Here is a 27409-nt window from a genome sequence, read left to right on the forward strand (position 1 = left end):
GATGCACAGTATCATCCTCCTCTTCCTACAATTCTCGTTCCAATTCCAGCTATCTTAATAGGGTGCACACGGGTAGGCATTTGGCAGTTTGAAGCCAACGTTGTGTCAAGTCAACCTTAATCCTCCCGTATTAGCCTTAAGTCGATACCAAAGCAGCTACCTGGGCACGACCTCAGGGCCGAAGCTACTAGAATCTATACGTTTTACAATCTACAGACTACATAAAACCAGAACTGAGCTGCAAAGCTATGTATTGCAATAAAGAGCCCTAAAACAGCAGGGGCCAAAGAGTAACCTGTACATGACCGGATGTACGAGAGAAACTCAAAAACCACGAAAAGAGAAACGACGGCTTCCGACGCATTCATTCCAGAATCAAAGCTGATGATGCTCGACTTAGAAGGCAGTAATAGATGGATCGTATCAACGCCCACAAAGGGAACTGATACGACGCCAGGAAAGAGAAGAGAGTAAATAAAATGGTTCAATCACGAATCAGAAAAGAGTCATTGCAGACTGATGCAGGTCGTTCGTCACACACACACACGCACACATATCACTGACAGGTTGTCAGGATAGAGGAATAAAGAAAGGAGTGGAAAGGGGCCATTTCGGCTCCCCATGTAAGGAAAAAAGGGCTAGGCAACAGAAAAAGACGAGAAAAGGACATAAAGTCCGCCAGGGAAGAAAAGTCATACGTCGCTGTCACATGATGTTTGGCATTACATGATAGGGGTCTTTCGCTTTTCAGCGCTGGACAACACAAGCATCGGCGTCTTGCGGCGTTCTGGTGCTTGAGCCGGCTGCTGCCCCTGACCTGCGACGACGGCCGCCACGGAAGGCGACGAGGTACCCGTCGGCGAGGGGACATGATCCGCGTGAACATCTGTAAATTTCGACCCAAAGTAGCCATCCTCGCTGGTCGGGGTGGCACTGGAGTAAGGGCTGTCAAGAGAATTGCGATCACGGCCGGTCTTCTCCTTTCGCTCAGATCCAATGGCGCCATTGGCCGCCGCGCGAAGGCTGCCCAGGCTGGGCTTGCTGGAGAGGCTACCACTGCGGACAGTAGCGTCATCACCATCCGAGAAGGTGAATTCCTTTTCACTGGCCGGTGTGTTGGTGCCACCACTGCTGTTGTATCCGTAGCTACGAGAGTCGCCCCGACGTTCGATTCCAGCACGAACCAAGTTGTGAACGGCACGGCGCCGCTGGCGGGTAGCAAAGTTCTTGCTGCCCTCGTGGTTGGAAGTAGGCTTGGCCACGAGGTCCTCGAGGGAGGGTGGTCCACGGGGCTGACGGACGGGGTGCTCACCAGCACGAGCTTGACCGGGGCCAAAGGTGCCAGTGGCAGGCGTAGGCGGCAGAGCAGCCGACCGAGGGCCATAGCCGACATTTGCCTTGGTGATATCGATGTTCGTCTTCAGTGCAGGGTTGAACGAAGTGTTCTTCCTGTGATTCCGGCGGAAAGCGTTTGCAGACTCGACTGGCGGCGAAGGAGTGCCACTGGGAGGGGAGATCGGCTGCGAGAAGTACATCGGAGAAGGATGAGAGTCCGCGGGCGGGGAGATCTCAGCACGGAACTGTGGCACCTGCTGGGTTGACGAGTGATGTTCATACGGCTGCGGCGAGCCATTCTCTTGGGCGCTGTTGTCCATTATGTAGCTCTGCTGACCGGTGAGAGGGTTGTAGACGCAGAACAAGCCGGGCTGGCCATGAACTGGCTGCACTATTGGCTGCACACCCTGCTGAAGCTGCTGCTGGTAGAATCCTATGCCGGACATATTCATATTGAGAGAAGGCATGGCCTGGCGCACAGCCTGCTGCTGGGGGAGCGACATTCCTCCCAGGGTGAGACCCTGAAATTGCTGAGCAGCAGCGGTGACGTTGATCAGCTGTTGTTGCAGACGTTGCTGCTGTGCAGCCAGAAAGAGGTTGGTCGACATCAGTTCCGCGTACATATTCTCATCGATGCCCGAGTCATCAAACGTGGGAGGTGCGAGCACCTGCTCAGGCAGAGTGTACACCGGACGATTCTGCTGCGTATTCATCCCGTGGTTCGAAGAGTACCTGTGCTGCGGGAATCCGGCTCCTGTAGCAGTTTGAGGGACCCGATCCATTCCTCGTTTGGATCCGGCGAAACGTCCACTGTCCATACCAGGTTGCTGCTGATGGTTCGAGGGAATGGTGGCAGACCGGGGGGCGGTTCGCAGGCCAGCCAAGAGATGCGAGCGGCTGGTGCGCGGGGTCGAGATCGAAGCGGACGGCTGGGATTCGTCGATAGTGGCCACCTGGGGAGGCATACTCAGGCGTTTGATGTGAGAGCCCTTCCCTCGCGAGGCGAAGCCGGAGCCCGGCACGCCGAGAGAAGTGCCATTATTGAAGTTGTTGTTGTAAGTCATTTGAGCAAGACCGCCAGCGTCCATGCTCATAGTCATCGAAGAGTCGGGTGTGAGGCGGAGAGGAGGTATGTGCAAAGGCTATAGCGGACGGGGGCGCGTTTCGGGTTTCCGTTACGGGATCGGCAAGCGCTCGGGATCAACCACGAAGCTTCGAGCTTTTGTTTCCCGAATGATTAGGTGATTATGAGGTCTATGACGAGAACGGTCGGAATTCAGGAGTGAGATTCGACGAGACGATAGATTGTGAAGACGGAAGTCGCAAATACTGGAACAGGCACCTGTCAGTGAATAAATCCCCCCGGTTAGGCAGACGGCCTCGCTTACCACACGTGAAGGTATGCAGTAATAGCGAATGACTAGCTCAACGATGCAGATGGCAGGTGCAGGATGCCAATATTATCAAGCTGTACAGCAGAGTTGATTTTTTTTCGAGGTCGGTGGCAGTAGCCGAGGTGCGGGTGGTGTGAAACCAGCGAAAGGTGACGGAAGGTCCCCGAATGGAAATTATGCGAATATCGAAATGGCGTCTCTCGAGGAGAGAAAAAAGAACGAGAAGATTGTGGGAGATGCTCTGCAAGTCCCAGATGAAGAAAAGAGAGGAAAGAGAAAGAGATGACGCGGTGGTGAAGTCTCGGCGAAGGCGGCAACACGAACAAAGGCGAGTCACAAACAAGCCAGAACGGAACGGAGCGACGGAAAGACGGTGTCGAGTCCAGTCGTGATCGTGAAGAGGCCGTACCTGAGGCAAGAGATCGAATCGAAGATCGGAGACTCGGGCCAGACGCGAGCAATGGTCAGGGGCGGAACGAATCGGAGAACTATTTGCAACGGAGATATTTTTTTGGACGTTTAACCTTTTCCCAAACTATGCGAGCTGCGAATGAAAGAATGCAGACGGGAAGGAAAAAAAAGAAAGAAGCGAAGATTAGAGGGGGGAAGGATGAGAGTGTGAGAGAAGAGCGAGAGTTTGGGATGCTGAGATGGTGTGGGGAATGTATTTGGGTGCCTGAGGCATCAGGGCGTCCAGGCACAGGGCCAGTCCAAAAGGAGACTAGTACGTGTGTGTGGACATTTCATCCACGCTGCACTTTTGAACGATTCCTTTATTCTCCTGTCTTTTTCATCCCGGAGCTCTGGACGGTGGCAAGACCAAGTGATACTGACAACGATAACACAAGCGACTGGAGTGAGCTGAATGCCGGCGACCATCCAATCAAGCGCCCTATGGGACCAGCGTTCTGGGCTCGTCACATCTCCGCCCGTTCGATTGGTTGGGGGACGCTAGCGCCGCCCCCGACGTGGCCGCCATCGTCGTCCCAGCGGCGTCTCACGTCGCCCCTGGAACCGCTGCCAAGAGCGTGTGCGCAGCCAATAGCCTGGCTATCGCTGATGCTGCCGGGAGTACGGTACACCGCACACACTGGAAATACACATGATCGATCGTGACCGTCGGTGAGATCGGAGTTCGTGGGAGAGAAAACCATTGGAAGTTAGCGTGATTGGGATCTACGATAGGCCCAGCCGATCCTGCGTGGCAGTCAAATCGCGTTGCGCACTGCCGAAGGCTTACACGATCACCTCGCCTCGCTAATTTCTTAGGGTTCAGAGTAAACTATGGGCGTAGAATGGACCAGACTAGACCTCTCCTGACTGCTAAGCGTCTCGAAAGCTTAGATTTGTTGCCTATGTACATGCCTTGACAGTTCCCCCGTGGGGTAAAACGGCCTGAACCTCTCCAATCATCCCGAAAATCAAAGAATCTCTCGGTCAGAAAGTGAAATAAACCGAAAGCACGAAAACGAACGAAAGCAATAGGGGTATCTGCTGGCCAATCACTGCAGAGGCGCCAGACGGAGTAGTAAAGCGCAAGAAGGAAAGTCGTTACGGATACAGAGATGGGTCGGAACGAATGCACCCTACGCATCCACGGGCACGCCCGGTCCCGAGGAGAGTGTGGTTGATTCATTCCGTAGCCGGTGCTCTGGGCCCGGAGATGCGCCCTTGCCATTCATTCGGTCGAACTCTAGGGTCTCTGCCAGCTCGGCCGCCATCGGATCCAGCTCCTCTTCCTTCAACCCTGTGGCTAGAGCAACCAATTTGCGGTGCACGTCGAACTTGGTACTCACGCCCGCATCGGCGGTCTGCTGAGCCAGGTGTCTCACCGTGTCGCGGCGTGTCTTCTGGGCGGTGCACAGCTCGCGGGCCAGTTGGTAGCGGTGCATTAGCTCGTCCGGATCGAGTGAAGACATATCTGTAGTTGAAACAACCGGGCCGGCAGCAGCTAGTTGTTGAGCAAGGGCAGTATGGTGTGTCTGCTCAAGCAGAGACTCGTAGCTGGCCCGCAGCTTCTCATATCGCCCCATCTGGCTATCACTGGGTTCATACTCCGCTTCCTTAGCGGCGAGGGCGGAGACTTGCTTCTGGATCTTCTGACGATCCGATTCCAGCTGCTCAAACAGTGCTTCGGGATTGGCAACGTCCTTGGAATCCAGCTGTTCAAGTTTAGAATTACGATATGTCCCCGCAAGCTTCTTGTTGGCCTCCACCATGATTGTGCCAATCTTCGATAGCAGATCGGAGGTTGCAGCGGAATCCACTGGCGGAGCCATAGACTGATGACCCGAGGGCATGAGTTCACCGCCTGCACCATCCAAATGATCGTTGGCCATGGTGACCGATGAGGGAGCTGGCGGGATATCTTGATCGATGTTGTGAGAGCGTTGAAGCATGCTGTTCGCAGTTTCTCCTTTCTTATTCATCAGGTCACCCGCTCGGGGGCAATGATTGAGCAGCATATGCACGAGGCGAAATGCACCGTTGCGAGCGGCCACGAGAGCAGCAGTATCACCATTGTCATCTTGACATGAAAGCAACAGGTCCATCTCATCTTGCGAGCATGTCTTACACAGTTTATCCAAAAGGACCTCACAGTAGTACTTGGAACTCTTCCACTTGCCTTTGCTTCTGGTGGTTTCAGCAATGTGGTGGAAAAGTGTGGCTCCAAACCAATCCCGGAAAGAGATGGTGTCCTGCAAACGATCCAACAAAGCGGGGAAGGTCCGCTTCTCGTAGTTGTTGGTAAACAAGACGGCTCGGACAAGCGGCGTCTCTTCGTGGACCGACAGTGCCTTTACATTGGCCCCTCTGTGAAGGAGATTGTGCACAATATCCAAGTCGCCCATCGCGCAGGCCCAGTGCAAGGCCGTGTTCCTAGAGTCATCGATAGGCCGATCCACTTGGAAATGAGCGGGAGGTTCCGGTGGTTGAATCCGTGTGGCTTGTGGTGCATCACCCACGGTCATGAAATAGTCCAGGAGCTGGTCACCGTAAATAATATGCTCCTGTTCACTGATAGACATGACAGCCGCCTCATTCATGCCCCGTTTACGCTTGCGTCCTCCATGGGACATCTGCAGCATATCTTCATCCGCTACCATGGACGATGATTCAAGAGTCGCCTGTTCAATAGAATCGTTGTCATCAAACCCGGCGGCCATTTCGTACTGATCGTGCGGGAGGGTCGGAGGGCCCATACTTCGCTGCGGTTGAACCACATTGAAGACCTCTGTCGCAGCAGAACGATTAGTAGATTTGCGTGGTGCTCGTGGCTTTGAAGCAGCCGACGAGTGTTTTGGCGCTGGTGGGGGGCTGCGATCTCCAGCAACATAATCGAAGATGGGGGCTAGCTTGTGAAAGATACTATTGCGCTCTGCAAGCTGGCGGCCCTCTGGAAGGGGGATCCATGTTCCTGTAGATCATGGCTGTAAGCAGTTGTTCACTTTCTTCCCTTGCCATCCTCGAGGTCCATACCCTGATATTTGCCGTAGCCTCCCTGGACTTTTTCGTGCACTCCCTTCTGTACCTCTCGTTCCAAAATTCGAGTTCTTGCAGGCTTATCAAAGCCGGCTGCCTTGAGGATGTGTGTTGCATTGACCCAGTCATCGCCTCTGCGTCTCATCACACTGTCACCGTCGATTTTGAATTCATACACCGGGACCTAGAAAAGCCTTGTTAGAACACCGCGAAAGGAAAACAACGAGGGGAAATGCTCTGCAGATGAAAAGCAGACAGGGAAATATCCAGTGAGATACATACACTGCTGTAGGTAGCCGAGTATATCGACTCCATCCCCGCCATGGTGAATATCGCCAGCAGCCGCCGTCAGAGCGAAAGCGATTCGGAGCAGCGATAGGGCACGCACGTTGGCGCCCGTAATCCCTCGAGGATCTACAAAAGAATTGAGTCACTAATGCTTCGGCGCCTGACACATTGCACACACTCAAAGTCGGACCGAGAGCGTAGGGACACGATTTGCCAGGTGGAGCTGGGGTGTCATCGCAGGGACGCGCAGGCAGGGACGCGATGAGACCGCGTAAAGTGGATTTTAGGCGCTAGTCCTCTTTAGTGTATGTCATGTGATATGGTGATTTGAGGTCACGTGTCGTCGGGAAGCAAAGGAACATAGCGAAACGGTGCAAACGCCAACCTCGAAGTCCTACTCGTCGCTCCTCTCTTCCCCACGCCATTAAACCCCCAATTCCTGCCAAAATGACTGTCGTCGAGTCGGTCAAGAGTGCTGTGGGCCTCGCGGAGACCTCCGGTGAGATTTCCTGGCCATTGGACAACTTTCGAAGCCCGCCCATGACATGAAAGCTAACCCGAACATCCAGCAACCCGCCAGGAAATGTCCGAGGCCCGCCTCCCCATGCAGTACAGAGACTCTTGCGCGCACCTTCTGATCCCGCTGAACCGGTGCCGGCAAGCAGAGTACTACCTTCCCTGGAAGTGCGAGGTACGCTATTGTATCTCCCGACAACCGCTCAATCTGTCTCCGACCAATCGAGCGGCGCACCCTTTGGCCGACACCAGCTAATTGAATCGCTAGGACGAGAGACATTCCTACGAGAAGTGCCAGTACGACGAGTTCAAGAAGCGCGTGGCCAAGATGGACGAGCTTCGGGCTGCCAAGGACGGCGCCCGTAGCAACTGAAGCTGCTCTTTGCGTGTGTGTTTGCGCAGTCAGGACTGCTGGGCCAGCAGCAGGTTATGTACATAGACGATATACCGAGACTGCTCATGGACTGCCTTTTTGGCGTTGGGACTTTTTTCGCCTTGCCCATATGGGCATCCGCAGGATATTGGCTGCATTGCCGCCCCATGGCGGCTGATCCTGCCTCTCGATTCGACCCTTCAGATCCCTCAGTATCTCAGTCGTCGCTCAAGTAAGAGGCACAAGAGGTTACACTGGGGCTCCAGAGCTGCCCCAATGACCCATAATGAATTTGTCAGCAGTCACGTCACCCTAACTAACTCGCAAGGTTGAATATCCGAGTTAGTTTTCTCGTATCGAAAGTTTAGTGGCTTGCAGAGCGCGCTACGGCCTGCAGAGAATAATAATCGTGACCGTGGCATATTCGTCTTCGGAGGGTAAGACCCGACGTGGCTGTCGGGTTATCACCGGGGTCGGGGTATACCAGGGCCGCGATATGCGACCGTTACTCTACAGGAATATCGAGTAGTCCATGGCGCGAGGCAGGGCCATATGAAACTCATAGAAGAAAGTACATATGTAATTATCAAGTAGGAAGTACAGAATGACATCTGAACGAGCAAGCAACCTCTACGGAAGCATTGAGATGAGCAAGAGAACATCGATTTGCTGTGTTATTACCACATTTTTATCCTCTGCATTGTGGGGTTGAGAGGACTGAAGGCCGACCGTGGGATGAGCTCTGGTTTCAACCGAAAGATGCTGTTAGGCAAGGAGCTCGTCAGTTGCGGTGGATGACGGCCGTATCTCCTGATTGCTTACAAATGTATCCGTTACCGCTGACCTGCCCCGCCTGGAAAGCGTTGCGGCCCTGAAAATTCCCCCATGCAAGAGAATTGAAAAGAATTTTGCGGAACGCGGGGACTATGGCCGGTCCTCTTTCTCTTTAACTACGCTAAGGACCTTGGTATACCACTCATCCTGTCCCGCAAGTACCTAGCCTTATCTACTTCCCTCGGTCATCACTCGGTATTTGAGCTCATTGCGGAGTTGGACGACACGGCACAGGCACAAGCGCAATGGGTCTGCTGTACGTTCTTCACTTTGCTCGCCGCACAGCCTGATCGGGTCGCTAACTTTGCTGTTCAGAGCCCTTGGAACCGCTTTAGAATGGCCAGAGGCCAAGAAGAAGGCCGACCAGGTCCGCCAGTGGGGAATTGAGGTATGCGCAAGGAGGGGCGCCGTTGCGGACCACGCTGAACAGCACATTGGTGGGGCGTACAACTGACAGCTAGCACAGCAACTACTGGCAAACTGGCGACGAGCCAGAGGCAAAGAACGAGACGCCCTACTCTGGGGTGATGAGGTGCGTGGAATTATTCTCCGCCGGCAATATCTAAAGCTCACAGGCTTTTTTGCGTATAGGTCGAATACCTCGTGGTGGCGCTTGACGATACAGCCAAGAAAGCACGGTTATCTCTGGCTCAGGCTGAAATCCTCAAGTCCCTCGCGCGGGATGAGGCTCTATGGAAATCGGGTGGCTGCAAGAATCGCGATAATGGGGACCAGTAAGTTGGGCTGTCCCGCAAGAATGCACTGCAGTGTCTGACTTCTATCAGCGATGGCGAGGAGCCTCCGCATTTCCACCCCGAATTCGGACGTTTCATGCTCGAGGCCACACCAGGGCGTCCGTGGGGTATTGGATTCAAGGATCTGTTAAAAGTGGAATCCAACATGAAGTGGAGGTTGGTAGCTCTTCCGATTCAAGTTGAGAACTGCAAAATACTTATGTTTCCTTTAGACGGGAAATTGCCAAGGCACACATGGCACCAAACGAGTCGCCCATAACCCTGACGACATTCCCTCGATTGGGAACCAAGGACGATTACATTCAGCCATATTATCCCCCTTCAGGACCAGCACTCCGTTCGCAATTCGTCCCCGATGAGATCGCAAACCCCCATATCCGATTCCCGACATTGGCAGCCAACATCCGATCTCGGAGAGGGCGCAAGGTGGAATTGAACGTGCCCGTGTATAAAGATCTGAATACACCCTCGCCATTCAAGGATCCTACTGTGGATTATAACCTTCACCAATGGCCCGAGGATGACGATGTCCGCAACGGTGCCGCGAAGGACGACCACGTTTATATGGATGCCATGGCTTTTGGAATGGGTAGTTGCTGCTTGCAGATCACCTTCCAGGCAAAGAATATGACTGAAGGCAGGAGGCTTTATGACCAATTGAGCCCTCTGGGTCCGATCCTGCTCGCTCTCACTGCCGCCACGCCGATCTACAAGGGATTCCTCGTGGATACCGACGTGCGATGGAACCAGATCAGCAGGGCCGTGGATGATAGAACTCCCGAAGAACTTGGTGAAGCTGTAAGTCATCCCAACACGATGATCGTGTATTGTTACTCACATTCCAGCAGCCTCTCAAAAACGATCGGTGGAGAATTCCCAAATCTCGGTACGCTTCAAACTCAACTTATATCTCTCAAGATCCTCGACTACGGAAGGAATACCTCGACCCGGATCTGGTTGTTGATGAGAACATTAAGAAACGATTGATGGACGGAGGAATGGACGAGCTACTAGCCACACACTTCGCACACCTCTTCATCCGCGACCCATTGGTTGTCTTCTCCGAAGACTTGGAAGAGCTCGACCTTAACAAAGGAGATCACTTTGAGAACCTCCAGTCCACAAATTGGCAGCATATGCGATTCAAGCCCCCGCCGTCTGAAAGCGACATTGGCTGGCGTGTCGAGTTCCGGTCTATGGAGATCCAAATCACAGATTTTGAGAACGCGGCGTTCAGCATCTTCATTGTGCTAATTACCCGAGCCATCCTGAGCTTCGACCTCAACTTCTATATTCCCATCCCACTGACCACCGAGAACATGGAGACGGCCCATGCTCGCAACGCCGTTCTTGACAAGAAGTTCTACTTCCGCAAGGATCCATTCCCACGACGAGTTCCCAAAACCCCCCAACTGTCAACCAACAACAGCACGTTCTCATCTACTACCTCCTCGGCCGTCAACACCCCGCCACCCTCCCCTCCTCTGGGCCCTGTCGAAACCGAGTACGAACTGATGAGCATCTCTGACATCGTTAATGGTTGCCCCGACGGCTCATTCCCTGGACTCATCCCACTCGTGGAGTCGTATCTTAACAGCGTCAATGTGGACGTCGAGACACGATGTTTCCTGGCCAGCTACCTCGATCTCATCCAAAAACGCGCCGACGGCACCCTCTGGACTGGTGCGCGGTGGATCCGCGAGTTTGTCGCGAAGCACCCAAGCTATAAGCAGGACAGTGTGGTATCCGAGGAAATCACCTTTGACCTCGTCAAGGCTGTGGAAGAAATGACCGCCAAAGAGGGGCGAAATGGCAGTGTCGGATGGGAACTTCTTCGGGGCAAAAAAAAGAATTAGATAGAGCTTGGGTTCTCATCTGCCCTTGCAGATAGATATTCCGGGTGGTTGGAAGTCATTTAGATATCATGAATCAATTAGCACATAGTCGTGGCTAGTGGCAGCCTTCCGAGCCACTTTTTATTAAACTTTTGGAATGAATGTCCTATGTCCTCGTCGACATTGGTCAGGTTTGAGTTACCGGGTTCCACTCGTGCTTATAATACAAGGAAAACTGGGATCGAGCTCGAGTCAGGTCATATAGTGCGAAATGGATAAGGGCATATTGTAACCACAGCATGGAGGTTCCTTACAGAGGAAAAGTGAAAAGCCTTCAGGTCTTCTCGAGGTATATCCGCGATATTAAGTGTCCGGGAGAACTCATGCTTATTATTCATTGCAGGGGCAGACTCAATATCTAAACCCTCGATGGTGTAGTTGGATATCACGTTCGGCTGTAATGGACAAATTGTAACCGAAAGGTCACCGGCTCGATTCCGGTTCGAGGGAACATTTCTTTTTTTCTTTTTCTTTTTTTTCTCGTAATTTAATTCGATCCACACTCCTATATTGTTTGACTTGCGAAAATATTATTTTTCTCAATTTTAATTCTTTTTATCGTGGCAGTCTGCAGCTAATTTGAAAATGTGACTCTCATGCCCTTGGTTGCTTGTGCTGCGTTCCGGAAGGTCATTGTGATGTATATCCTCACTGACCGCTTGACAACAGTAAACAATTATTGCTTTATATTGGCATGAAATGATTTTAATTGCTTCAAGCCAGAAGCAAGTCTGTCAAAGCAAGCCGTCTCGACAATATTCAAGTACAAAAGAGGTCAGCAAGCTCTCTCTAACTAGACACAATAATCACGAAGCCTATAATACGCCGCGGTATCACTAGAGATTCGAGATTCTAGTCGCCCCTAGTAAGACTTTGACTCTTGCTATTAGCGAAGAAGTCTTTTAATAAAAGAAAAATCGGTTCGCTTATAGTCGCAAATCGAAGATTGCTCCTAAAGGTTAGATAGGTCCATTCTAGGTCAGCCCATCGCTTCCCCTCTGGTCTCACACTCACGGTATACTCCTATCATTCAAGCCAAGGCATTGACCCTCGGAAGTCCAATATCGATTCTGTCATATCTTACTACCTCGGCGACCCTCACAGCGCCCCTCGCCGGCTAAACCTCGGTGCATAACCTGCCTACACAGCCACCGTCACCGATTCGGGCAATCATCCGCCAACCATTACGGGCTGCGACATCACTTCTCCACACTTTCAGCACCAGAGGGACAGTGCTAGAGCAGAACTGATTGGACACTCCCACATCTCCCCACAATATATAGTGTTTACTTCCGGGCTTTGACCTCCCGTCGCCGGACATTCCGATGTCCGAAAGCCTAATATGGAGGACGGCAATCCTCAGCGGCATATTGCGTGTTTTGTTCTACATACCCAGAGCACTCTATTCCCTGCATAACCCATTTATCTCTCAAGCGAACGCTGATCATCCTATTGTTTGGGTGTGGGGCCTCGATCTTCCCCGCATATGTAGAATCCCCGGATTTCCAGCATATATATATGTGAACTTTTGTAGTCCCGGGGTGGGATAGACCCAGGTATTCCCTTCAATCAAGTAACCAGAGATCACAATGTTCGCATATGTGGCCAGCCTTCTCGCCTTATGGGCAGCAGCACACGCTTCTCCTACGCAGTCAGTTCCCACCGCCGCGGTGCGCAACGGAACCTACATAGGTGTGCACAGCAGCACATACAATCAGGACTTCTTCCTGGGTATGCCCTATGCCCAGCAGCCAGTGGGTAACCTGCGATTTACTGTACCGCAGCCATTGAACGAAAACTGGAGCGAAGAGCGTGACGCGAAGGATTATTCAGATATCTGTGTGGGATATGGGGTGAGTATTCCGATTCCATCCATCAAGGGCTATTCTAATCGGAGTAGACGGACTCTATCTGGTATCCTCAGTCCGAAGCTTGTTTGACGCTGAATGTCATCCGCAGCTCGTCTGTCACCAAAAACTCGAAACTTCCCGTAGGAGTCTGGATCCATGGCGGTGGATTCTACATGGGGTCAGGAGCGGACCAACGGTATAACATGTCGGCGATTGTTGAGAATGCTGATAAGATCGGTATGTCCACATACGAATGAAAAACATTCAGAATGCTGACCCTAAGCCATCTAGGCAAACCATTCATCGCCGTCACTCTGAACTACAGACTCTCAGCCTGGGGCTTCATCAGCTCGAGCCAAGTCTACGGCAGCGGGAATACTAATCTTGGACTGAGAGACCAAAGACTGGCACTCGAATGGGTCCAAGAGAACATCGCTGCCTTTGGTGGTGACCCCAGCAAAGTCACAATCTGGGGCGAGTCAGCCGGCGCAATGTCAGTGGGTTATCATCTGACAGCGTATGGAGGTCGAGACGACAAGCTATTCCGAGCGGGCATTATGGAATCGGGCGGATCTATCGCTGCTAGCTCGTCTAATTACACTACGTTCCAGTCCACCTACGACCAACTGGTATCTAAAGTGAACTGCGCGGACACAGTGGACACGCTGCAATGCCTACGCGAATTGCCCTTCGAGACCCTCAACTCGGTTCTGAACGGAACCGATGGCTCTTCCGAATATAACTTTTCGCCAGTGGTAGACGGGGACCTGGTTCAGAACTGGGGAAGTATTCAGCTGAACAAGCATGAGTTCGTCAAGGTTCCTATCCTCGCTGGCAGTAACACGGACGAAGGAACTGCATTTGGGCCGGTCGGAATCAATACCACAGAGCAATGGTATGAGTATCTCACTGGTAAGTGCACAGCATTGATCACTTTGTTGCAAGGGCTAATCATTCCCTAGATGGTGGGTTTGACTTCCAGACACCTCCGTCCGTTGCCAAGGAGATTCTCAAGCTATATCCCGATGACCCGTCTCAGGGCATCCCGGAATTCCTCGGTGACAAGCGAGTCCCCTCAATGGGCTACGAATGGCGACGAACATGTGCATTTGCAGGAGACTATACCATGCATGCAAATCGCCGACGCCAGTGCGAAGCGTGGACAGAGACCTCGACACCGGCATACTGCTACCGATTCAACGTGCACTCCGCCGACACGCCACTTATCTTCGGAGCAACGCATTTCGAGGAAGTCTCCTTTGTATTCCACAACATCGCCGGGCTGGGATATCACTACGGGAAACCGTTCGCCGGGGTACCGCAGTCGTACATCGATCTGAGCTCTATGATGACCAGCATGTGGGCCTCGTTCATCCATGACCTGGACCCTAACTCGGGAGTGGTGAACAAGTCGGTGCATTGGGAGGCGTACGGGAAGGACAAGCCCGTTGACCTGTTCTTGAATGCCAATACAACTAGTCATATGGAGGCGGATACCTGGCGCAAAGAGGGCATTGACTATATTAACTCCGTTGCCGAGGCGTTCTGGAGATGAGCAGGCTTTAGTTGATACCTAGTTCCAAATCTTGAAAGTAGCGCAATACAGTCCACGGAATACGGGGAGTAGAAAATGCTCATTTCTTACCGCACGGGCCTTTACCACCCGCCTGGACACGGCAAACTATACGAGTTCGGGTTGAATAATATTTTAGGAATTGTAGAATATCGTACTCGCCAAGAGCTTCCCTAATTTACAGAGAAACCTGGGAACTTTCGATCCCCCTAAGCGTATGGAAAGTTCCTAAAGTTCATTAGCAGACCCACCAGCATCTCCATCCACTATGTAGGCGGGTGCGGCAAAACGGAGACCTTTTGATACAAAGATAAATTAAAATCAATATAAAAATGAGGCTAACATGGCAAGAAGCCTAAACAAATGACGCCACTCGCCTCAAAACTCGGCACCAACGGCGCCGAGAGGACGCCGGGGTTTAGTCAGTCCCACGTGAATGATTTTCCAGGCCAAAGCAAAGTTTCGTGAACCACGGATCAGATATCTGAACCAGAGATGAGATGATCAAAGGGTAAAACAAACCACTCGCCCGCGTTTGGGTTGCAGAAACACGCCGATCGGAAACACGATGCCGATCGAGATCGCGCGTGGGGCTCGCGCACGAGTTTCCACCGCTAGAACGCGGTTCCCATGAGCGCAATCAACGATGTCTCTTCCCGCCCCGTCCCACCATTGAGTCTATCCGCGCACTAAGAAAACCCAGCAGCTTGGATCCACCATTCAACCCCCGACTCCACAGCGAGACGGGCCAGTCTAGCGCACCGTGTGGTCGGATCGAAGTTTCAGCGCGTCACAGGCGCTTATCGAGTCGGGCATACAGTAGGAAACTCTCACGAACTGCTTCTGGTTGCTTTCTCCGCGGGCATCTGTATGCGACCGCTGGTTCTTCCGGGAACCGAACTTGCAGGGACGGTCCACCGGCGGGAGACCGATGAGGTGTCATTACAAAGCGATGGGAAAGCAAAGCCCGAGGGTCTTGTACATGATACTCGGGGAGTGAGGCTCACCGCCAGAAAAGGCAACCGTTGCATGGGTCGCGAAAGGCAACAAGCGCATCTGAGATCCCACGTCAGCCCCAGCGGAACCTGGATGGGGTAGGGATCAACGGGAGCCATGCAACGTGAAGATCACATCGCGTGATTCCATGAAGTCTGTAATTCAGAAGTAACGTTCGAATCGATCGGTGTTACGGGGGGGTTTCCATGCAAGACGCATGCCATGGGAAGATCTCGGACCTCGATCCCGGGGGGTCTGTGCAGATGCAGGGTGCATATATCGATCTCGGGATTTCCACTCTCAATAGTTGTACCATGTACTCCGTACCATTGGAACGTCTAGATAGACGGTGAGTATCAAGTGGTACTATGTATGTACCATGAGTATACTGCATATGTACAAGGTTTTCCCCATGTGACTATACTCCGCATATCGGATCTTACAAAGGACAGATCTTACAACTCTTTCCTCCGTACATCGCGTACGGTGCCTGAAAAATCAAATCAATAGTCAACCCGACACAGCGGTGCGCTTTCGATTCATCTCCACCGGAGCCACAGATTCCCGCAGATAGCCATCGGGCCCAGTTTTCAGGCCTTTGCTTTGTTCCGACCCACGGTCCTCAGCCGCCGCTAGTGAAATGCGCCCGACCGCCCGTGAGATGGGCGGGAATGCGAGGGATGAGAGAGATGACCGGTTCTGCGGGGGAGGGATTTCCCAGCGCCAATGGGCAGCAGGGATGCGGGTACATGGTCCGATTAAGTTGGGTGCAGGAGATTTGGGGTTTCCCTACTTCGTCAGGTGGAGTTGAGCGTACACGTATGTAACGCCGAGGGGAAATATCTCGGCCCCGGGTAGATCCGGTGCAGAACCATATAGCGGTCAGAAAGCAAAGAAAAGACCATAACGTTAATGAAAGGAAGATCGCAGATTACGCAAAGAAGGCGGAAGAACAAGAGCAAGATCCACTCGATCCCGGGCCCAACGCGGCATAGTGCGGGAGGCCCGAGAGCCGGTAAAATACTGATCTACCGATCGTAGCCCTTGCAACCTCATAGGACATGTTTGGTTCTTGACTCGGGACCCCTGAAACATTTCTTCCGAACAAGGGGGAGGGCCGATACCAGATCTAAGACATGCAGAACTATAGAGAACTAAAACTAAAAATAAAATTATCAAATTGGAATTAAATTAAAATAAACCCACGAACAACCACCCCTCCGGCTCGCGGTTCAAAGCCCTACTCTATTGTGCGGTTCAGACCACGGCCGATCTGACCTGCAAAACTCGGTGAAAAGCGTGGAGACGCACCCCTATGTTGTAGTAGGCACTGATGGCCGGCAACGAACGGGGACGAGAGTTCGTTAGTTCACTGCAGTTAATTTGCGCCTGCGTCTAAGAAAATAGTGCCCGAGGATGGCCGCCACCGGCCACATTCCAGTTTTACCCACCCACTAGAACGGAGTAGACGGAGAAGACGGGCACGGACGGAGTTCGCCGTCGCGTCCGTTCTTTGTTGGGAACCACTTATGACGATGTGTCAAGGGTTTTGTTGCATGTATTGCTTGGTGGCGTCTGGATCGCGATCTCGGCCGGGACCGGATATCGGGAGCGCCATGCGCGATGCGCGATGTTGCTAGAATGCACTCTCCCACCTCAACCAGGCATGGAGCCAAGGAGTATTCCGTACAGGCCGAGCTAGCCTTGGATCCGGGTTAGTTCTCATCTATCTTTAACCTTCCACCAAACTAGTCCAACTATAGCGCGAGTGGGTAACGACGCGATGCCAAGTGACGATTCCACGGGTTCATATCCTAATTGGGAGCGTACGGTACAGAAATTCAAGGGTGTTTGTACGATGTACGGTCAGAACATGACACGGCGAATTTGAGATCTCCACAGGGATGTCGACCCAGACGGGGGTGCCCGGGCTAATTGGATTGCTTTTGGGATCTGAAAGGTTAGCCTTACCCCGGGCAATGATGACACGAGTTTGTATGATCGGGGGAGTCGATCTAGATTCCTCGATCGCGATCTATTGAATACGATGATATCGTCGAGAACCCAATCAAGGGTCTAACGCAGTGACTGCAGTTACACTTTGGAGTAGGCAAATATGTACTGCAGAAGTAGACGAAAAAAAATAAAAATACAGTCGAACACCGGGTAATTATTTAGCAAAGCCTAACGCAAAACAATCCATCAAGATTTCAAATCAAATCACTACGATCTGGGATCTCGATCGATGCCACATCCCTGCTAGTGGCTGCCTCGGGCCCCGCGCGGTTGGAACGCTTCCAAATCCCTGGTCATCTTCACCGTCCTTTGAATGGATCGGGGACCGACAAGCCACCACAGACAGCCTAACAGGTCAAATCGGTCCAATTACCCCATGCGTTGCAGCGCAATCTCTCCGAAAAGGGGTTCCTGGGGCCTGTCAGAATGCATGACAAATCCCGAGACGCGCCACGCGCCCAGGATGTGCGGGTGCCTTTCGCTTCCTTTAGTGGCGGTCTGACTGTTTTGGGGTTTGGTGGAGGCAATTTGGAGAAGTATTTGAGATTCTGTCCGTAGATCGATCCCTAGAACGATGACGCTATGTGTGGTCGGGTCCTCCCTGCGGTCTACCCTCTCTTTTCCCGTCTCCGATCCTCAAATCTTAGCCTGCACCGAGTTTACTCTGCAACTATTGGCTATGCGAGGTGTGTATTTCGGCCGAATTGGCTCGAGTGTTTGCCTTCTCATTTCTCTTGTTCTCTTTTAGGGGATAGAGTTCGTTCTCCAATGGCCATCGCACTGCAGGACATGCCCGGGTATAGTTACAGCCTGTCGACCACACACACAACCACGGAACGGGCCTGATCGCCACAGCCCTGCGCTGTAAGGGTTTTCAAGTGATGCCGTCATTACTTGGCATGAATTTCTACGACGGTCAAGGCCAAGCAAAGAATCCCTATTTTTGATCGAGTAACTACGGTATAGTTGCAGTGCCTCGCACGTAGTTTGGTTGAACCAAACGATGAGTCTCGGCCTTTGCCGGATGACTTCATTACCGGCCGAGCGCCACGCCGAACCAACTCAATCACCTCGTGGGAACCACGCTTTCTACGGTAGCCGCAATGTCAGTCTACAATCTTATTTTTATTTTTGTCAAATGCCAAGTACAAACCATGAAATCGTGCAGATTCAAATTGCCACCCGCACGACGATCCATCTCTTTTCGATACAAAAAGAAAAAAAGAGGAAAAAAAAAGCAACATTCATCCAATGGAGGTCGTATGCTAGAATCAAGATCGTACACACATCACAGCGCAACATACTCAAACACGCGCAGAGAGAGAAAGAGAGAGCGCGCGCGAGAGAGAGGCTCGGGTACACATGCAGGGTATAAAAAACACAGAACAGTCTTGAACAAAACAAAGCTCATCCGAATCCAAGGCACAAAAAAATGAGAGTAAAATCTATGCTTTGAAGCCGGGCTCCCAACGCTGCGAGGGTATTATATAAGGGCACCGATTAGGAAGGTCCAAAAGAGACACAAAATCAACAAGTTAAAAAAAAGAGAAATGAAAATGCCGGGGCCAAAGAGCAAAAACACTCATCCGAAAATGATCCAAAAAAAAGGCCACTGAACTCCTTTTTGCCTCCCGGTTCTATTTCCCGCCCTTTTCCAACGCCACATGAGAAAAAGAAGTCGCAGAGAAGAACAGCTTCAATGACTGGTTGGCGATGCGGAGCCGAGGACCGTCTTGGGCTTCAGGTTCGATCCCAGGGTCGCCGCTTTGTTAGCGCCCATCTTTCGGGTCAGCTTGGCGTAATGCAGCCCGCAGGCGTTACACAGCGTTCGGGCACCATCTGGACCGCGACGCCATTCCGGTGTTTCGGCTCGGTTACAGCTGTGGCAACGACCAGGAGGGGCCGCCTTCTGCAGGTACAGGAGATGTGGTTAGCCACTGACAGCTCATAAAGTGGAGTGTGGACACCGTCAACCGTGGTGACAGGTGACAGCTTGGAAGACCCCAGAAAGGGCATGAAAAATCAGAATCAGGGCAAACTTACTCCACGCCGTTTTTTCGAGTCCGGCCCGGCGAACCCACCCGTTCCCTTGAACTCCTCTTGGTACATGGCCATGTGTTCGTCTTCCCCAGGCTTGTACGCTTTGCGTTGCGCCAGCTGCTCCGCCAACGCCTGTTCCTGGTTGACTACCGCTGTCCGTATCCGGATGAGTGCATCTTGGTTCCGACGCTGCATATGGAGCATATCTTCCACCTCCCCCAGCGAGGGCAGAGACCCTAAGACCGGGCCAGACCGTTGGGTCTGGTGTGCACGAGCAGCGTAGTGCCGCGAAAAGTCAAGCGTTCGTGTGCTCATCTCCGAAATCTGTACCAATAAAGAAGTAGAAGTCAGCCCACCCACTCTCGAATTTCGGGTTTTTGGCGCGCCAAATCACACCCCAGCGGATCGACAGGTGACAATCTCCCATGCCCGTCTGTCGCCCGCTGGGTGCGCTGAATTAAAATAAAAATAGTAGCAAAGAAAATCCATACCTCATTCAGAGACGTCTCCACATCGTAAACGTCTAGATGTCGTTTTACCGAATCGCTATGGGGTTGACCCGGTATCGGACGGCCCACGAATCCACCCTTGACCTCTTCCACGCGCGTCGCACCCATGTACGGTCGACTATCGTAATGCGCCGGAGGGTATGTCGGGCCGCTCGGTTGCTGGGAATAGGAATAGTTCGGAGGGAAGTGAGTGTAGCCGTTGGGCGAGGCGACGCTGCTGGCGGAGGGCGGCGCGCTGTAATCGTAGCCGGAGGAATTTTGCGAGCCGGAGACTGAAGTAATGCCGGTTTTGGCGCTCTGGGTCGGGGACTTGCCGGTGCTCAGTGAATGGAGCGACGCGTTCCGTGAATCGGCCGTGTTGATCGAAGCCAGACTATTGCGCGAGGCCTCGGCCTGCAGCTGGGTCTGGTGGGGGTAGCCCGGTTCCCGCATCAAGGAGCCCGACGGCGGACCATTGGAGAAGGGGTTCGGGGGACCTGACGGACCCTCTGCACCGGAGCGCCCGATCAGATGTGAGGGCGGTGCGGTATGCCCGGGTTGTGATTGAGGAGCGGAGGTGGGAGCGGGATAGGGAAGGTCGAGGGCCTCGTGTATGGAGGGAAGGGACTGGCGCGGCGTGGTCTTGTCTTTCTCGTCCTCGAGAACCCGACGCGACTCTGGCGGTGAGATGTAGCCGGGTTGGGAGGGGGCGGTCGTCGCGGGCGGCGCGTAGGAGTAGGGTAGTTGTTGACCGGAATACATGTTGGAGGTGTGGAGGGGGATGGGCGAAGAGACAGCGTGTTTGGGAGCGAACCCCGAACCGTCCTTGCCTAGGAAGCCGATGGCGGGCAAAGGGTCTCTGTTGCGGAAGTCAGCATCGTAGTCCGGACCGACGAGAAAGCCAAACCAACCTGTGCCTTGGTGCGGCTTCCAAAGACCCCATCACGTACTTGGTTGCAAGGTTGGATTGAAAAGTGTCACGCGTGGATGGGCCTCATCAACCGAATGTGAACTTGATGGAATTCCAATCCGAGGTGGGTGACTTGAGCGATTTGGGACTCGGGAGGGACCAGCGATCGAGGGCGGGGAGGCAAGAAATACTCGCGAGAGTCGGCGACCCACGATCTCAGCTTTTTTCCCAATCTTCCCAAGGTTTCTGAAACTGCCAAGCAGCGAGATTCCCCCAGTTTCGTGCGAGTGGCGGAAAGATCGGAGAGATGCGAAGTTCTTGGGGAACCGAGATCCCAGTGAACCGCAGTTGAGAAGATGTGGCGCAGCTCCCGGAGTCCGATGCGATCGGGCGAAAGAGAAGTATACTCTCGCTCTCTACCACTCTTTCTATCGAGAGGTAGCGAGCATCTGAGAGAGTCGCCCGAGAGGTTCACGGTGGAAGAGTGGGAGAGGAACAACGCACAAGACCAGTAATAATGACAGATAGAGGGAGGGTAATATTAAAAAAAAAATAAAAAATAAAAAAAAAGAAAGTCACGATAGATCGTGGAGGGTGAGGATGCAAGGGATATTCAGTGATGGGTCGAATTGTTACCGCGTGGAAAATGGAGAATGCCGAGGGAATGCAAATCCAAATATGAGGCGCCAAAAGAGACTCAGCACGAGGAGGTGGAATGGAGAGTTAAATAAAGTCAGATTTCGATCGCTGGATCGATATATGAGCGAGACAAGAAAGAGGGGGAAAGGAAAGCCAAAAGGACAGGGGATCGAGGCTACTTCATTTCGGGCCTTAGATTGGAATGAACGAGTGGGTAAGGTATCATACAGTAAAGGGAAGTTTAAAATAAAAAAGAATATTTAAAATCAATAAATAAAAATATCGGAGGAATCAAGTGGATCGATGGGAAGCGGGTACCCAGACATGAATTTGGCGTGAAAAGGGTGGAACAAAGGTCGGATACCAGAAATTGAGATCGGTCATGACCCCGTTTTACTGGGGGGCAAATTACAGTACATCTCTACCCACCGGGGTTAAGTCTGTCGACGAACTGGGCGAACTGCGGATCTTCGGTGGAGGTGAATCGTACCTATCATCGCCGACCGAGTCATGTTCCCGTCGATGATCCTGAGCGTACTGATACCGTGCGTGACTCTGGCCCTCTGGACCTCTGGCCCTCTGGCCCTTGGGATCTTTTGGATCTTTTGGACCTTTTGGATCTCTGGATCTCTGGATCTCTGGACCTCTGGAGCCCGCGGTGACTACCAACACCGGTACGACGCTGCGCAGGAACGCCCGAGTACAGGTACACAGGTACGACCGTACTTTGGGATTCGAGGGAATGAGGTAAGATCGATGATTTCACCGCCGACGCTACCGCGCGCTATGCTTATAGCTCACGCTCTATACCCTTCACATGGATCTCTGATCCCGGCCGCAGCCTCGGGAGAGTCTCCCTTTGGGTAGGGCGCGTTCAGATCTCGTCTGCCGGGGATCGGTGTTCAACCCACACAAGTACTGGTACGAAGGGACTACGTGGTGCCAGTTCCGATCTAGCCACGGCATGCCCCCTCCCCCTCTGGGCCTCAGATCTGAGGAATGGGGAGACAAGCCCTCGTCACACAGTCCACCGTGTTGACATCGCAACTGGATCGATGCCGGGGACTCCAATGAGATACTCCTGCTGCACGATCTCCTCGTTCCTGAACATACTTTCCACCAGCCTTCCGGGATCTCGGCCATTCCCATGGTCATCCGTCGTCTCTCATAACCCCCCCACGTCACCAAACATCGCGAGTGTCAAGTTTGACTCCCCTCGGCGCACCTTTTCCACTCCAGCGGGCACGCCGTCTGAGCCCCCCCCAGTCGCATAGCTTAAGCTTCGGATCGAGATCGGACCACCCGGGACGTTATTGGTGAGATCGCGAACGCCCTCAGGCCGCCCGGCGCTCGTAGACGGAGATGCCAGGGACAAAGCCCGGTGACGTAGCTCATTGAAGGGAAAATCGGGTCTGGCGTCCGGATGGCGTTGTGGTGTTGTGATGTTGTGATGTTGCGTTATTTACGTCTTTCCTTTTCCGGCTTCGTCCCCCCTCTGCCGTCTCTCTACGCGCTCTGGAATAATCCAGGCTCCTGAGCTTATCGGAACAATACAACAGCTGGAGCAGCTGGGGCTGTTGGAGACGTCCGCTATGGCCCCCCTCTGCAGACCCGCAATTGGCCGTTGGCATGTCACTCCCATGCGATTCGTGCTATTTCTCCGCCCTTCGCCCTTCCTCCTTCTTCCTTGCCCTTCCCCACCCTCGATCAGGGTCCCATAGAGCGTGATATTAAGTGAAGGTACCGGGTCTCCGGTACCTTTTCCAACCTCGCAGGGGAATCTCATCGCACTTTGGGGGCGCGCGCACAGACGGGACCCATAGCGGGTGCATGGCTCCCAACGGTCGGCCCTTAACTGACTAGTCGCGGGGCCCGAACGTCCAAACTTTCTCGAGATCTTCATACCTGGATCTTGGTTCGACCCTTGAATCCTTCGCGTTTTTTTTTTTTTTTAATTCAGGCTTTCGATCTGGCCCTGATTCTGGAACTGCCCGTCAATGTGATTTCATTCTCTCTGCGGCCCCTATTCCATATGCAGTCGGCATGTAAACAGGGTCTCGACTAATAGGCCCGGGCCGCCGAGAAAACCCGGGGGCTCGCGATTCAGCGCGAGGAATCGATCTACGTGATTGAATCGCAGCCGAGCCAGCGCACCACCCAGATCGCAGGGTTTCAGCCACCGAGCGATGCGTTCTGGCCGCCTGAGATTTGAGATTTGAGATTCAGACCCCATGCACGGTAGGTCACTTCGCTGAACTCTGATCCTGCTCCACTGCATGTGCACAGCGGAGTCCGAACCGTTTCGAAAATCTCTCTGCATGAGCCTTGGCCCGGCTTCCCCCGCTGGGCCGCAGCCCCAGGGCAGGGGGGGGGGGGGAGGCTTTCGATCTGAACTATCGGAATCGTGACCGGTCGCGCGCGGATGAAGTTATGAGAGATCCGATGGCGCGATTGGTAGAACGGTGGCGGTTTCGACACCGGAAATTCACGCCGGAGCCGCTTTGTCGAGGGCGTTGGTTGCCTTGTTTTGCAGAGGCAAACTATGCATCACCCACTAGGCCCCATCACCAACGCATCGAGAAGCTGAATAGTTTCGCATGCTAGCAAACTACGAGCGGTGCGCAGCTCAGCGGTGAGGTACGGTGGAATCGGTGCAGATTTCACTCGTAAACATGTACCGCGTGTAAACAGAAACGTCAGATCCTCCCAACTACCGAAAATTTTACGACCATTTCCCGCAAAAACGAAGCTAGTAACAATGGCCATAATCATATCATTATAGCAATTCCCGGCTAGAAAGTCACTAAAGGATCGACGGGGGGGATAGGACCGTTAGGACCGTTAGACCGCGGAAGACTCGAGCCTGACAAAAGAGGCTGGGAATTTTGCCTATGAGACGAGACGAAGTCGAGAGAGTGGAGCCCGGGAAACCGCGGAGTCTAGTGCTAGCAGGCCGATCAGATAATCCTAACCGCATGGGAATGGGAGCGACAAGGCCTTTGCTCGTTAAGGCAAGAGATTAAGATCCGATCCCAATTTTAGTCCTGCTCAGCTACCTGCGTAAGCCGTAAACTGAAGGGCCGACTCGAGTCGAGAACGGCGCAGAAATCTTCCGATAGTCGACCACTACGGAATCCCACATTCCATCCAACCTGCCAGTATGCTGGCCTCTCGCGGCGATGATCGTACATTGACAGGAGAGAAAAAAGGGGAAAGGGGGCCACGACACTAGACTCGATGAACTTTATCCACATGAATTAAGGAATCCAGCAATGCATGGTTGACCCGTCTTGGGACGGCGGTTCCAGCCGACTTGCAGCTGCAGACATGAACGTTCTCTACCAGCCCGATTACCTCGACATGAGTCAAATGTGCGGGTTGACGCCACGAAATGCCGGGGATCTTAATTCCCGCGCGTGCGCCAACCAGATGGAGCGTGGGCCTGGACAACGGAAAAAGGGGTGTGGCTGGTTGAACTCTCCGAGCGGTGGGGACTCATCCGGTAATCAGCCCGATCTCTAGACTCGAAGGGGAAAGTTGACAGCTGGGGCGTTCTGCAAAATGAACCGCAAAGGTACACCGAATCTGCACGTCGTCTCTAGAAGAGAGTGACAGGCCGGGGAGGGCAACCGGACCACAGGGGGGCGCGGGTGGACAAAAGAGCCCTGCAGCAGGCCAGAACGGGGAATCTGAAATACCTTTCAATCTCGATAATCCCAGGACCAGGATGATTGACCCCGAACTGCTCATCGGGCCCGACTAGGCCGTGTGTCAGATCTGGCATCATGCGCAGACCCTTGTACCCTTACATTCGTACCTTCGTACCCTAGTGTACTCCATACCCAGCTGATACCGATACTAGCTCCGAGCTATTGTCCAGCTTGGCCCTAGCCACTTGCTCCATGACACAAACCACCGCGAGGCAAAACTCCCACCCGTCACCGCTATCAATTCGGCCCGGGGTCCACTATTCATTATTTCATCGTCACAGGGCTACGGCAACCAGGTGGACACAAACAGCATTCTCAAGTGGAGGGGAGGGGCTGGGCAAGCCACAAAGGCTCTAATTGTGAAGCTTCTGCACGTTCCAACCTGGAGTCCAAGCACACGCGGGAGATGCTTTCCAGGCCGAAAAAAGATGGAATTTCCTGAATCTATTTACCGACCCGTCCTCTTGGGTCGGACATCTATCTCCAAACAGAGAAGCCCCTCCGGGATCGCGCACGGCTTGAGCTTACTCGAGTCATGTTGGAGTGATGCCATCGTGTCCGACACTATGGAACAGTGAAACATAGTGCAATTCCACAAGACGAGGGGCGCAATTTAAAGGGAAAAAAAGCCAAAACGGGCTACGACAAGCCGGACCGTTCCCAGACCCACATTCCAATAGACCGCTTCGATCGGCGGGGAGGAAGCTGTTTGGAGGATCCGGCTTGACCGGATCAGACCTACTCTGTCGATACGCGCAGAGTCGATCCGATGAGTAATGGGTTGGATTGACGCTCGCTGCCGAGATTCCCTAGTGGGTTGGCCGTTGTTCTTCCCTCCACGCCATTTGGGCAATGGATCCGGAGGGCTTCTCCATTTTTGACCCACCCGCTGCACCTATCAACTCCTTTTTTTATGCAAATCCCGAGGGACCGGAGAATTCCCCTCTGGAGTAAACAAACCGGGATGTCTTTGGGCCGTATTGTCTGAATGTCTCCGTATCTTGATCGAATCCAATGCAGCCTTGTCTTTTGAGGAACTGTTTCGATTTAAGGGGGGAAAATGATATTGAGGCAAAGCCACAAGGTCGCACGCAACCGTGGACCTCCCATCCCATTCTCCAGGACCATATTCATCCCCAATTCTTCACCCAGCTCACCACCGCGGAGATAAGGATCGGACACAGAAGAATACCGAGGACGATCGCCGATTCACAGCCACTAGTGAGTGAGGCACGCAGAACGTCCTAACTTCTAATTGAGATCCGCCGCGGTGGGGGCCACGGGTAAATGCGACTATTGCTCCATGTTTTTCATGTATGGCCCCCGTCTTCCAGAACGTCGCCGTCGGCAAGATGGGAAAACGGCTACCTCGGATGGCTCTAACGGCGACTAATGTTTTACTGACGATGTGACTGGTACATACTTGCTCAGGAACGAAAGGAGGAATGGAGAATGGAGATTCGCACGCGCTAGTATCCGTTCTGCTCGATCCCGTGTCTAACGGGGTGGGCTCTGCAGTGGCGATTACTGATGACTCGGTCATCTTGGACAGTGTGCGGTGGTGCACGTCACATAATGCTTCCTGTAGCTATGCTCGTCATGACTCTGGTCCTGGCCCCCCTGGCTGTGTCCGGGGCAGGCAACTGACAGGAGACGTGTCAGAACTTTGACACCAGCCCTTCTCCTCGGTCCGGCGGAAGAAAGGGACCTGGCAAATCAAGTTACTTGCAACGAGTCTGTGGCGACAGTCGATCCGTCTCGCACGAGCCCTGGATAACGGGGGTCTTGGCTCTCCCCCCGACTGAGCTCTCGCCGTTGTGATCTAGCGATTGAGATGTTTCTGTGCCGCCTGGACTAAGTGTGCTTGTGCAGAATTGCTTTTACATCGGACGGAATACGAAACGCTCGGATCACCGGCCTCGATACGGACGCTCGATGGCCTAGCCCCTGCCGAAATTATCCCGAGAAGGCGATACGCTTTGAACTTGACGTGCCATTTAGGGCACCGGGATCTCTCCGGTTGCTGTGTACCCTCTCTCCAGGATCCGATGCAGGCCTCGTGCCTGTTCATGCATCGCAAATGTTGGGGATAGCCCAGGACATCGAGTGCTTTCTGTTGGGTCCGCACGGCTAGACGGCACTTGCGACCAGGGGCTGATCCTAGGAAGGGTTATGCCCACCCCTGGCTGACTGCGAGGCTCGTGGGTGGCCAGGTTCCTTGACACCTCAATCATAAGTTTTTGATCTATCTGAATGCTCGCCATGGTATATCGGCATTTCAAAACAGCCAAGAGTCAGAAGTACTCAGAACATT

General features: G+C 53.1%; 6 protein-coding genes across 6 annotated transcripts; 3 read left to right on the forward strand and 3 right to left on the reverse strand.

Moving 5' to 3' along the window:
• Positions 1–722: 722 nt before the first annotated feature.
• Positions 723–2435, reverse strand: N7498_006912 (uncharacterized protein; the record flags this gene model as incomplete). The annotated part of the gene is made up of 1 exon (XM_058453974.1): positions 723–2435. The coding sequence occupies one exon, from the start codon at positions 2433–2435 to the stop codon at positions 723–725; it is 1713 nt and encodes a 570-aa protein (XP_058306223.1).
• Positions 2436–4315: 1880 nt separating this feature from the next.
• N7498_006913 (putative APSES transcription factor) lies at positions 4316–6536 on the reverse strand (the record flags this gene model as incomplete). Its single annotated transcript, XM_058453975.1, has 3 exons — positions 4316–6147; positions 6210–6396; positions 6495–6536. The coding sequence occupies 3 exons, from the start codon at positions 6534–6536 to the stop codon at positions 4316–4318; spliced, it is 2061 nt and encodes a 686-aa protein (XP_058306224.1).
• Positions 6537–6947: 411 nt separating this feature from the next.
• On the forward strand, positions 6948–7389 carry N7498_006914 (NADH dehydrogenase [ubiquinone] 1 beta subcomplex subunit 7; the record flags this gene model as incomplete). Its single annotated transcript, XM_058453976.1, has 3 exons — positions 6948–6999; positions 7070–7191; positions 7285–7389. 3 exons carry the CDS (start codon positions 6948–6950, stop codon positions 7387–7389), a joined length of 279 nt encoding a protein of 92 aa, XP_058306225.1.
• A 1079-nt stretch (positions 7390–8468) lies between these two features.
• N7498_006915 (glutamate--cysteine ligase) lies at positions 8469–10834 on the forward strand (the record flags this gene model as incomplete). Its single annotated transcript, XM_058453977.1, has 7 exons — positions 8469–8479; positions 8539–8611; positions 8690–8755; positions 8815–8957; positions 9009–9134; positions 9191–9776; positions 9827–10834. The coding sequence occupies 7 exons, from the start codon at positions 8469–8471 to the stop codon at positions 10832–10834; spliced, it is 2013 nt and encodes a 670-aa protein (XP_058306226.1).
• A 1628-nt stretch (positions 10835–12462) lies between these two features.
• N7498_006916 (uncharacterized protein) lies at positions 12463–14278 on the forward strand (the record flags this gene model as incomplete). The annotated part of the gene is made up of 4 exons (XM_058453978.1): positions 12463–12726; positions 12774–12960; positions 13015–13635; positions 13686–14278. 4 exons carry the CDS (start codon positions 12463–12465, stop codon positions 14276–14278), a joined length of 1665 nt encoding a protein of 554 aa, XP_058306227.1.
• Positions 14279–18938: 4660 nt separating this feature from the next.
• On the reverse strand, positions 18939–20779 carry nsdD (GATA-type sexual development transcription factor NsdD; the record flags this gene model as incomplete). The annotated part of the gene is made up of 4 exons (XM_058453979.1): positions 18939–19217; positions 19352–19672; positions 19840–20695; positions 20748–20779. The coding sequence occupies 4 exons, from the start codon at positions 20777–20779 to the stop codon at positions 19005–19007; spliced, it is 1422 nt and encodes a 473-aa protein (XP_058306228.1). The 3' UTR covers positions 18939–19004.
• Positions 20780–27409: the final 6630 nt, after the last annotated feature.

The sequence above is a fragment of the Penicillium cinerascens genome (assembly GCF_028974065.1).
Source record: "Penicillium cinerascens strain IBT 15544 chromosome Unknown contig_9_segment0_segment0, whole genome shotgun sequence".
In the NCBI taxonomy this organism is placed as follows: Eukaryota; Fungi; Ascomycota; class Eurotiomycetes; order Eurotiales; family Aspergillaceae; genus Penicillium; species Penicillium cinerascens.